The following is a 12,883-nucleotide window of genomic DNA, read 5'->3' as shown; positions in this document are numbered from 1 at the left end:
AGATTAATTTTTTCCTTTATAATTATGATATTAACTACGTCATGCATGTTATTAATTTAATTAGTTATGTAAAAATTTCTAAAATTATTAACAATTATAGTGAACTTAAATTTATGTTCGTGCAATGTTGTACAAAAATTTAAAGATACAATTAAGTTTAAAAAGGGAAAGTATTTATAAATCAACAATATAATACGTTGGCTACACTGTTATGTTGACATGAATGAAGTATCGTAAAGTGTGTATGCGTAAAAAAATTATAAGTCTAATAATGAAATTTAACATTGTCTTATCTAAATTATTGTCAAATTTCTATTTATTTCTCAGTATTGGACGTTTAGTGATTGTTGACGTTACTTTTACTTTTTAAATTTATTTTACTTTTAAATGTATGTAGACAATTGTGTGTGACTATAAACAAATTAAAATTCTTAGTTTGGACTTAAGGAAAATTAATTCATATAAACATTGTTGTGTCAACCAAAATATATAGTTAATTTGTTGTAGTTACTTATGGAAAAAAACATTATCGTGGTAATTGATTGGATAATGAATCTACAAAATATCTAGTGAGACATTAATAATTACATTAAAATTTTCTTTGATGTATATTTTAATTTACATTCTACATTAATATTTAGCAAAACAAGTAGTTTTTTAATTATAATATAGCAATTTACTTAATTAATATTATTCAAATATAATTTTTCACATAAGTGATAAATAATCAACTAACCTAGTAAATCTAACATTATATAATTAGAAAATTAAGTTTTTTTTAATTTCTTTTTAAATTTACCTATATATTTTATTTTTTAAAGAATAACTGAAACATCATTAAGTTAACATAATTACACAATAAATAAATATTAAAATTGACATTTATTCTATAAAGATTACTACAATGTTATGACAATTTATTTAATTATACTATGGAGGAGAAGAATTCTGAATTCCGACGTAAAGAAGGATGTCATCTTCAGGGAAATTCTTGTTGTGCTCTTAAGCATGCTGTGAGGTCATTAACAAACCTGGATGATTTTACCAGTGAACGTATTGGTGAAGGGTTTTTTTCTGAAGTATATCGTGTTACTCATCAGACTTCAGGGAAAGTTATGGTCCTTAAAATGAATATTAAACAATCAAATCGTTTTAACATGCTTAAAGAAGTACAGCTGATGAATAAACTTTCACATCCAAATATACTAGGGTAAATCAATAATTAATATTATTTTGTTTATTAAATTAGAATAACTCGTGTATTATGACTAAAATTAAAAATCTTAAAACCTCAAAATCATAAAAAAAATTTGATAATAATTATAAATTGACTTACAATAATTTTAAAACATAAAGTGGGTATGTCGTACATGTGTGTACTGGTGTATGTTTATAATACATTCATACATAAAAATATAGTGAAGCACCATATTTTTAAAACAGAAATATAATATGTAAAAATAGAATTTTAAAAATGAAAACATTAAAAAAAAAAAATTCAGTAAAATGATAATTATATCAAAAGTTAAAATATTTTTCAGTCAGATCTGTTTCATTCGGTATATAGGATGTCTCACAAGGTTTTGATTAATCCATAACACTTCTTACGGCGATTTGTCAAAAATTCGTGCGACATTCAGTATTTGCATATTAATTATTATTTTGCTGTTTTCAAAATATTTATTTATAAGGAATATATGAGTATAAGTTGTATGATTTTTGATTCATTTATAATTTTAATAGATTAGAAGATAATTTAAAAAAAGTTTTATCAAAGTATTTGAGAAAACTATTCTGCCCGAATATGATTCAAGTAATCAACATTATAACTAAGAATTTTCTTATTACAAGTGTATATTTTCAAATTTTTATAGTAGTCAAATTGTGGCAGATTAATATCCATTCTAGTCGTATTAATGTACTAGTAAAATGTTTACAAGTATTATTAAGAAACAAAATATATGTTCACAAAAATTAAGTGATGAAATTTATAAAAAATATTTAACTCCCCTAAATTAGCCTATTTGATAGCAAGTTCGGATATCAGGAAAGGGCCATAGGAGCAATACCCCCCCCCCACCACCCAAAAAATTAAATAACTTTAAATTTTTAAAATTTAATATCATCAAATATAATTATATTATTACTTAATACTATTATTTCAACTATAAATCATATGTCTATAATGCTTTCATAATAAAAATTGTATTATGTACTTAAGAGTTTGTATTTGTGAATATTAGTTTGTAAATCATCAGTCTACGATAACGTTAAAGGCAATAAGTAAACAAAAATAACTAGGTAGTTTTATCTTTATTGTGGTGGTAAATATTACTTTTTGTTAATTATCAGTTAACTTCATTATTTGAAACAATAGGGATTAAAAGTCATGAAGGATTACCAGTTTTGTGAACAGTCTACAACTCTATGCGACACTAATTTTATCATTCCTATTTTTAGTCTTATCCATCTATTAAATTATACTTATCCTTTTAGCAAAAGTTTTCAAAGAAAATCTTAGACTTGAATACAGCAGCAATCACGATAAAAGACTAAAGATACAAGCTCTTTCAAAATGTCGGGAAAACGTTAATATAGAATTTTCAAATATATTTATGTCATCTAATCAACACTGTTATCATAGATTCACAAATACCCAGAATATGTAAACAACGGAATAGTCTATCAAATTACCCTACCAAAACTATAGAAGACTATTACAGAATTACAGTATTTATACCTTTATTAAATCATGTAATCGATGAACTAATATCTCGTTTCTCACAAAACACATTAAGATTATTTAATTTATCTTTTTTTCTCCCATCCAATTTTTTAATTCTCCAAATAACTCTGAAAACAAAATTGAAAAATTAAAAATGATTACCAACGACTTTAAAGTCTTATTTTTGACAACAATGTATCGTCTCAATTGATTGGTGAGTTCAATATTTGGAAAGAACAGTGGACCCGTGAACAAAAAGATGATTCCTTAGTAATTAATGTGTGTGCAGTTAACTTTCTACAAAAAAGCAATGAAGATGTTTTACCTATAATAAATAAGATAATACAAATATTTATTACTTTGCCTGTCAGTAATTCTAGTTCTTAAGACGCCTTAAAACTTGGTTAAGATCAACCATGTCTGAAACACCCTAGACTAGCCTGCACTATTAAAAATTCACACAGATATGGAATTGAATATTAAAAAAGTTATCCATAGATTCTCAAAATGCAATATAAAATAAAATTTGTTCTTTAAAAACTGTATAAAAAACAGTAGCACAGTGTGGACGTGGCATAGTTGGGACAAGTATAGACTTAATCTAACAATGATTAAAATCACTATCATAAAAGACGCTTCGATGCAAATCTGTAGATAGTGTTTAATTTTTATAAATTGGTTTATTATTCCAAAAACAAAATTAACTCCTTTTTCCTTCATTATTCTTGATTAATAGTTTTTTGATTTAGAAGTATAATATATGAATAATTTTTTACTATAGCAATTAAATAAGTATGAGATTCATATTTAATAATTTAGTAAAGTAATTTTTTCGGAGAATTTATACAAAATTATTAAGTAGTTATTACTTTTATGGTAAACGTGTATAAAAATTGAAGGGCTTGATATAAAAATGTTCAAAAAATAATTTGTGGTTAATTATGAATAAATGATCTACAAATAAATTTCATTAGAGTCAAATATATACTTTTATTATTCAATTTTTGGTGTTGAATTTTGTTTTCTATCTCAAAAAAAAAAAAAAAAAATTAAGAAAAAAAGTTATTTTGGCTGGCAGGTTTTGAACTTTGTACCCCGAACTTATAAGGCTGTATAGTTAATAACATAACCACTGTGATCGTTATAAATAATTTTTATAAAAATATATGTAAGCTAGTTCAAAAATTCGAAGTCTGTTTTCTTAACTTTGAATAGATAGAACAATGAAAACAAGTTTAAAAATTATATTAAATCTAAGTTAGATTCATGTAAATTTTATAGAAATTGATGGAATCAATACTATGACAAACCCTTTTAAAGTATTTTAAAATGAATAAAAAAAAAATTGAACACAAAAATAGCATGTTTTTCAACTACGGCAGTCATTTGCAAGTAGAAGATAGATCGTCGGAACAATTTTTATTTTTTTAATTATTAGTGCATAACATAATCATTAATTTGACATATGTTTAAAGGACGCAGTATTTCTTAACATTTTCAAAATTTAAATTGAATAAGTTGATTTTTGTAAAAATGTTTCTATTTTGAATTCCCCCTGTAATCAAATGAAAGGGAAATATCTAAGATTTCAATATTAAAAAAAATTTTTTTGATTAATTTATTTTTAATTAATTTTAAAAATTGTAATTTTTTGGGGGATTTTCACCATTTACGGTGAACGATGGAAAATTTTTAATTTTTGAGGGTAATGTCTTCAATGAAATACTATTTGTGATCTTATGACGTATTGTTGAGAAAAATCAGTGCAGTGAGAGCTGAAAAAAAGTAGTGATAGACACAAAAAAAAAAATATAAACACATGGTAAAATTAATACCTTCTCAACTTCACATCGAAGCTAAAAAGTTTTGTTATTTTAAGTTAAATTTAAAATAATTTTAATTTAATTAAAAGTTTGATTATTTTTTAAGGTTTTTTTTATTTATTCACTCATAAATTTATATTCATCCAATGTTATGGTATTTTGTAATTTCAAATTTTCAACAATAAAATGTTTTTTTGTTATTTTTATCATTGTATTAAAAGTTAATATCATAGTTTTCCATAATAACTTCAATGTGGATTGAAAGGAAAATGTCTCAGAGGGTTATATGACCCTCAACCTCAAAAACAATTTGTTCCACCTTTTTTTAGCAACTTAAATTTCACTTGTTTAAGAAAAAATCAGAATAATTCCTCTCCTACCTTCTGGGTAGTACCCAGTCTACATCCAATGGCCACTCCAAATAAGAATTCTGGATTCGCACCTGTTTGATATTACTTTTTTAAATTTGGAATCATTTTATTTATTTCAAAAAATAAACCAATTTAATAATCTACATCAACCATTAATACAAAATGTCTACTCTATAGAAACAAGAATAGATAATCACTGAAATTAAACAACACAAAATGAAACCAAACTCCCAAAAATGGCCTGATCTTTAAATACAACTTTAACAAAAATTTGTTAATATAGGATACTCTATTAGTATTCCAAAAGCATAAATTATTAGTTAATCACAGTTAACTATAAGTTAATGATTCTTTTTATGGATTTATAGTATATTAGGAAATGCTGATGATTTACACTTATTGACAAATCTTACATCTTAATGTTCCTTATCAAGCAAAAGTAAATTAAAATTTAATCATAGAATTACATAATTAAATTTACAGGTTTGAAGGAGCATGTGTTTACAAAGGAACTCTTCATGCTTTAACAGAAGTAATAATATTTAATAAAAAAATTACTTTATTTATGTATTTAATTGTTCTTTTTTTTTTATCAGTATATTAATGGTGGCAGCTTAGAACAATTATTAGAATCTAAACAAGAACTTTCTTTTAAAATAAGAATGAAAATAGGGCTTGACATAGCAAATGGTATGCTGTACTTACATTCAAGAGAAATTTTTCATCGTGATCTAACTTCAAAAGTAAATAATATTTATAATCATTTAATAATAAAGTTGTGATTCTAATTAAATATATATATATATATATATATATATCGACACAGTGTCCCACTAGGTATGATATCTCTTAATAACTTTTGATCCAGCATATATCTTTCGTAATTTTTTAAAATAATGTTTACAACTTTGAATCTTGTAAAAAGCATATTTTATTTGACTCAAAATTATGAAGGAAGATAAGTAGCTCTGTTTAGGAACAATATATCTAACTGGTAGGGCTCTAGTAGAAAGAATGTTCCAAAACCACATATACATGTTATAAATTTAAAAAAAACCCCAATACGAGTTATACTTACCTGCACTATGTACCCATTAATATATTTAAATGGTTGTAATTTTATAAGTACTCAATTACTTATCCTAAAGTTATTAACAAGTTATCTACACTTTTTATAAGAGTTAATAAATGGCTATTTTATCATTTATTTCTTATTAGATACAATTAATAAAAAATATGCTTTTAACTTAGCCCAAAATTAAAAATAGAGTAACAAAAAATATTTGCTAGATCAAAAGTTATTAAATATCTCAAAACCTAGTAGATCACCTTTATATATATATATATATATATATAATTATAAATCATTGTTTTAGAATGTATTAATAAAGAAAAATGAAATAACTGGTAATTTAACTGCAGTTGTAGCCGATTTTGGATTAGCTGCAAAAATTCCAAAGTAAGTTTTTTTTGTTAATGATTTTTTTAAATTATATTTATCTATTTTAAGATTAACATAACAATATTTTTATAAAAATAAAAAGTTAAGGTAAAGATATTTATGTTATCCAAAATAGCTCGTAGAATTATTTTTTTTAAGTGGGCTTTTCTATGCTAGTTCTGACTATAACTAATAAAATTAATTATGTATTTTTTTCTAATTTTCTAGAAATATTGAGAGAGCTGTATTGTAGAGGTTATAAAAAATGATTAATAAAAGTAATAAAATATAATTTTTTTTTTGTCGCTTTTTTGTTGTAAACTTATTTTAGTGGAATCCTTTTAGCTTCGATATGAAGCTAAGAAGGTATTGATTTTACCATGATGTGTTTTTTTTGTGTCTGTACTACTTTTTCTCAGCTCTAACTAGGCCAATTTCTTTCAACGATACATTAAAAAATCACAAATTGTATCTAGTTGAAGACATTACCCTCAAAAATTGAAAAAATATCCCTAGTTCCCTGCAAATAGGGGAAATCTCTGAAAAAATTACAAATTTTAAAATGGATAAATTTCATAATTTTTTTTTCACTTTTTTCTCAAAACTAACTTCCATAACTTTTCAAAAATTTACAAATCAACATAATTTTTTTTATATTGAAACCTTAGATATTTCTTTTCATTTGATATCATTTTTTTAAAAATCTAACTTAAACTGCTCACAGGGGGGATTTAAAATAGCAACTTTTTTACAAAATCTAACTTTTGATAATGTTGAAATACTGCGTCCTTTAAACATATATCAAATTAAAGCTTATATCATGTACTATAAAATGAAAAAAAATTTTGTCCCAACATCTGATATTCTATGTGCAAACGGCTGCCGTAGTTAAAAAACATGCTATTTTTGTGTTAAAATTTTCGATTTTAAATTTTCAACTTAAATTGCTATAACTTTTCGAAAAATGTATGTATCAATAAAAAATTTTTTTTCTAAATACATTATATATACCTCTTTCACTTAACATACTTTTTATTTAAATTGGACATTTACCCTTTATACAGGGGGCGTTCAAAACTGGAAACCTACGTATAAAAAGTATAACTTTTGAAAATGTTCCAAACATACTGCGTCCTTTAAACATATGTCAATTGAAATCTTACAATAAATACTATAAGTTAAAAAAAAAAAATTGTTCCGACACCTTTTCTCCTATGGGAAAATACCCATCAAATTTACCGAAAAATGTAATGTTTATGTAAAAATCACTGTTTAACATAAAATATTTTAATATTTAAAACTGCCATAACTTTTTGAAAAATGAACAGATTAAAATATTTTTTTTTATATTGAAACCTTAGATATTTTTCTTACATTTGATATAAATTTTTTGAAAGTCTGACTCTAAAACTGACTTTACATTTTCTTGCTTTTTTAAAGTCAAAAAAGTAACTTTATAATTTGAATTAGCTTAAATAGCCAATTTTATTAACTGACAAACAGTTGCTGAATTGGTAAAACTTGTGTCTTTCACGCTTAGGGTACAAGGTTTGTATCCGCCTCTGACAATTTATATTTTGTATTTTTTTGAGTTAGAAAAAAATTTTCAAATCATTTGATTTTTATCTCATTTTGATTCAATAACTTCAATAAATATCAAGGATCCCATCACTGTATTCTTCCCTTGTGAGAAGAAATTTCTTTTTCATGTTAATATTATTTTACTTTGTGGTTTTTTTGTGGCTGCGATGTATTTTTCCAATGTTCACTTAACCTACTTTTTTTAACAATACATCAAATAAATTATTCTTTTTTTAGTTGAAGATATTACTCTCAAAAATTGAAAAAAAAATCCCTTAGTCAAATAAAAAGTAGCTTAACCAGCTTTTTCCATACAAACAATTAAAATCATTAATTTCTAATATTCTTAAAGTATTCATTGTCGAATTAGATTTAATAGAATAAAAGTATTAAACTACAAAAATAAATAATTTTACTTTATAATATATTAATTTTTTAACTCTATTTGTATGTGCTACTACTAGTCTATAACATTCCAAATTTTTTTGTAACATATGTTGCTATATAAATCAAATCTAAAAAAAAAAATTATTTTTAGTTTCACCTGAATTTAACAATGGATTTTACAATTATTATCAAATTTTATAATACAGTCAATTGAGTAGTTTTTTTAACAACTCTTTTTTGATTGATATTTTTAGTTAAAGTAAATCATTAAAATTAATTCAGTTCTGCATATTTCAATTGTAGAATCTTTTTAAACACCAAAAGTTAATTAGAAATTATTACTATGATTTCTATTTAAGTGATCTATTAAGATAAAAATGCAAAATAAAATCGAGCATTTTTGATCAATTTATTGTAAATAGTAATTATAAAATTTCCTGTCTGCGTATTAATCTTATCAAAACCATTTTTTTCTATTTAATTATGTCAATTTGCAAGTTGAGCTAAAAGTTACAGTAATGAATTCATTTTTTTTTTATTATTATTATTATAAACTTTCACTTTACAGGACAAAAAAAGGTCATAAATGATTACTTTTAACATATTAAAAATCAAAATCAATAATAATTTGAAAGCAATTAATTATAAAAATTATATATTATAATTTTGAATCTAAGAATTACTGAATCTGGATAGAATTAAGGAAGTAGAAGTTTATATTGCTTTTGTAATTAGAGTATTAAATAAGGAAATAGGAGTTCATTTTAATTTTGGAATAATCCACCTATTTTTTAAAATTAAACACTATCTACAGATTTGCATTGAATCGTTTCTTATGATAGTGATTTTAATCCCTTTCAAATTAAATCTATACTGAACCCAACTATGCCACGTCACCACTGTGCCGTGACCCCAGTGTGCTGGGTTTTTTTTATTTCAATTGTTTGCAGACTCAATAAATAATATTGAGCCATTGAATTATTTAATTTTAAATTAGAATAATTATTAAAAACTATTATTGTTCACTATTAGTTATTTAATTTATTTTTATCCTTATCCAAATAAAAAGTAATGTTTATTTTAAAAATTGTATCTTTAGAAAAGGACAAAGATTACAACAAGTTGGTTCACCTTGGTGGATGTCACCAGAATGTGTTAAAGGCCATGTATATAATGAAAGCAGTGATGTATTCAGTTATGGGATTATACTCTGTGAAATAATTGCTAGAGTAAAAGCGGACCCAGATATTTTACCCAGAACACAAAATTTTGGTCTAGACTACATAGCTTTCATTGAGTTATGTTCATCTTGTCCTCCACCTACTATATTTCTCAAACTAGCTTTTTCCTGTTGCCATGTAAGAATAATAATATTAATTTTAGATAATTTGTAAATTATTGATAGTAAACTTTTATTTCCCAAAAATAGTTAGATGCCAAATCACGTCCTACATTTAAAGATATAGTCCAACAATTAGAAGAATCATTGACTTATCCTCCTACAATCAACTCAACATTGGCTGGATCAAGAAGAAGTCAAGCTGTTGCAACAAGATCAAATCCTTGCTCAACAGCCATGGTGGAAGCACGAAGTGAAGAGTTCCTTTTAAAGGGTGATGTACCTGAAGAAAATAATCACAAAAAATGTAATAAATTACTTATTTTTAAAATGAATCAATCATTTAATTATTAAATATTATTTTTAAAAATGTCATGATCTTTCATATTATTTTAACAAAAATATTTTCAGTGTATCACAGTAGATCATTATCTGAAGATGAAGGTCTTTTGGCCTTTCCAGCCCATACGGCACCTTCAGACAAGGCACGTTGTCATTTTGTACAACCATTACGGTATGTTGGGGAAAGTATGTGCCGCCAAGATCCTCATTATAAACCATGTCCATCTAAATCTAACCCTTTTCATAAGTTGGACGCAAAGTTTCAAGGTGTTAGAAAAATACTTGCATCTACAAATGGTTCAGATTTATTTTCTTCATGTTGTGAATTACCATCACCAGGCTATAGTGAACCTGAAAGACGATGTTCACTTAGTGTATCAAGTGGTGGTACTCTTATTTCTAAATCATCTACGCCTAAAGGAAAACATGATGCTGTTCCCAAAGTCACCAAAAAATGTCGGTCAAACTCACTACCAGATAATCTTCAAATATCTAGGACTCCTGATAGGCGGTGGTTGTCTGTTACTAACTTAGGAAGCATTGCAGATACTTTTCCATCTATAACAATAGATTCATGTTGGACTAATCTTTCAATTCCCGTCAATTCTGGTGTAACTATTCTAAGGCGAAGAGGTTCATGTGAATCGGGGTTTTACAGTAGTGTTTGTGATGACTATTGTTTACCAGGTATAGTCATATAATGGATGCTTTGTATGAAGCATTTTTCTTTATATAACTTAATTTTAAACTGACAGTTTTGTGTGCTCGTCTATTTTTTTGTTGTGTGGCTGGCAAATGTAAGCGAGAACAATATTAATGAACAATACATTTTGGCAGGACTTGAGTGCCAACATACAACAAATGCTTCAACAGTGACTTTATCATCTGGTTCAGCTACATCTTCATTGTTCCTAGATTCAACTGGTGATGAACACCATCTCAAACCAGCCAACTATTGTTTTCATCATAACAATATTCGCCACAGTTCAGACGATCTCTCTTCATATAATGAATGGGAAAATCATCATGTAATAACAATCAAATTTTTTTTTTAATAAATTTACTATCTATAGTTTTTTCATTTCAGAAAACTAGACATATTAGTAAGATTGTTGAATATTTTGAAGAAAAACAGAATCAAAAGGAGATGCAACCATCTGTAAAACAAAGACGTTCGGGTCTTGTGTCTGGAGTCTTAAGACGTGCACCAAATATACAAAGTCCAACAGTATTTGGTAAACGAATTCTAGTTTGTGAAGGCGCTGTTCAATCTAAATTGAAGCTTTTTGATAGAAAATAAATTTTCTAATCAGGGTGCTACATGCCAATTAAAAAACATATTTTATTACTAATTTGGTTGGTAATTTTCCAATATTCTTTTTGTCTAGTCAAAGGTACCACAAAATGCCAAAACAGTAAAATGTATATTAAACCATTATGATAGTATTTAATTATTTTAGTTGCCATAATTTTTTTTTATTTATTAAATATATATATTAGTTACACGGCCACCAGGGGGGTTTTATTGTAAGAAAAAGTTTTGAAGATGATTTTTGTATTTTTATTGAAGAAACTAATTATACTTCTAGCAAATCAACACAAAAATTAAAAGAACTATTTTTATTGTAAGTGTTATATTTTTTTAATCTGTTTTGTGACTGATTATAGTATTCACTACAAATATTGTTAAAAAAAAAAGCATTAAGGCTAGAAAAGCTGATTTAGTTTAACAAAAATAAATTTACAATACACAAAAGTAATATTTTGTTTTATCATTTAACCAATGAAAACTTTCTATTATATGATATATGTATTATGAAAATATAATTAGCTCCCAACAAAAATGTTATTCTAATTGCGCCAATGATTATGAAATATAAGACCATGTAATGTAATACCAATAAATAAATAAATCCCATGTACATTTATATAGCTGTATATATGTATAACCATTAAAGATTTCTGCTAGAAAGTTTTAAAAGAAAATTAGTTTTGAAATTAAAAATGTAATCTCACTTTTTTTAATTATTTTTTTTTTCATATTTATGGATTAAAATATCCATTAATAATTTTGTAAAATTTAAATTATAATTAGTCATCTATAACTTAATACAGCTAATTAGTAACGATGAACATACAGTGGTAACCAGAACCTACGTTCCATAAGGCAACTGCTCTACCTTAAAAATAAGTGTTTGGTTGGTTGATGTTCGCGCATGTAAATAGATCATTTTTAGTAATTAAAATATTAATAATTAATAATTGGGTAATACAGTCTTAATATATTGAAGTCTAAAAAGTTTAAAAAATGTAGTCAATAACCCATCATAACCTGAATAATAATTTTTATACAATAGTTTTTAATAAATTTACGAATCAGCTGATTTATTAATAACCAAACCCAACCGGCCAAGTGCAATGGAATACAAGTCTGATATCAGTTGTTATGTTTTAAAATGTCCAACTTTGCAAAATATTTGTATATAAAAAAGGTAAACTGAACTCTATAAAATATATAAAACCAGCCCAATAATTAATTTTTTTTTATGCATTTTGATAAGTATTTAATGATTGAGCGAAAGAAAAGGAAGTAATTGTGAAATTATAAATTTAAAAATTTAATAAATTCTTATGGAAGTGTTTTTATGATAAAAATAATAATTATTATTAGGTATCATTTATATTTGTACCACTATGTTGTGATCCCATTCTACTTAACAATATTTTCCTATTATTGAAAGATAATTAGAAGTGAAAAGCAAAGAAGTCATGTAATTCTTTATGGGTAGATAGCGTTTTAAATAGGTTTGTCTTACCTAATATTTTTAACTTGTGCCACTGACAATAATGTTATTGAAGCATTCACAAAGTTAA

General features: G+C 25.1%; 1 protein-coding gene across 2 annotated transcripts; it reads left to right on the top strand.

Annotated features, from left to right (window-relative positions):
* Positions 1-285: 285 nt before the first annotated feature.
* LOC126900621 (dual specificity testis-specific protein kinase 1-like) lies at positions 286-11,769 on the top strand. Of its 2 annotated transcripts, XM_050676463.1 has the most exons (10): positions 291-569; positions 896-1,210; positions 5,403-5,451; positions 5,516-5,662; positions 6,296-6,378; positions 9,428-9,686; positions 9,758-9,974; positions 10,079-10,696; positions 10,847-11,037; positions 11,097-11,769. In XM_050676463.1, the coding sequence occupies exons 2-10, from the start codon at positions 933-935 to the stop codon at positions 11,307-11,309; spliced, it is 2,055 nt and encodes a 684-aa protein (XP_050532420.1). In that variant the 5' UTR covers positions 291-569; positions 896-932; the 3' UTR covers positions 11,310-11,769. The 2 variants fall into 2 exon arrangements, with proteins under 2 accessions (XP_050532421.1, XP_050532420.1); XM_050676464.1 differs by lacking the exon at positions 11,097-11,769 and having other exon boundaries at positions 286-569; positions 10,765-10,900.
* The last annotated feature ends 1,114 nt before the right edge of the window (positions 11,770-12,883 follow it).

Source organism: Daktulosphaira vitifoliae, unplaced genomic scaffold (assembly GCF_025091365.1).
Source record: "Daktulosphaira vitifoliae isolate Bord-2020 unplaced genomic scaffold, ASM2509136v1 Scaffold_3, whole genome shotgun sequence".
In the NCBI taxonomy this organism is placed as follows: Eukaryota; Metazoa; Arthropoda; class Insecta; order Hemiptera; family Phylloxeridae; genus Daktulosphaira; species Daktulosphaira vitifoliae.
The sequence above is the reverse complement of the archived record's forward strand: the minus strand, read 5'-3'. Positions and strand labels throughout refer to the sequence as shown.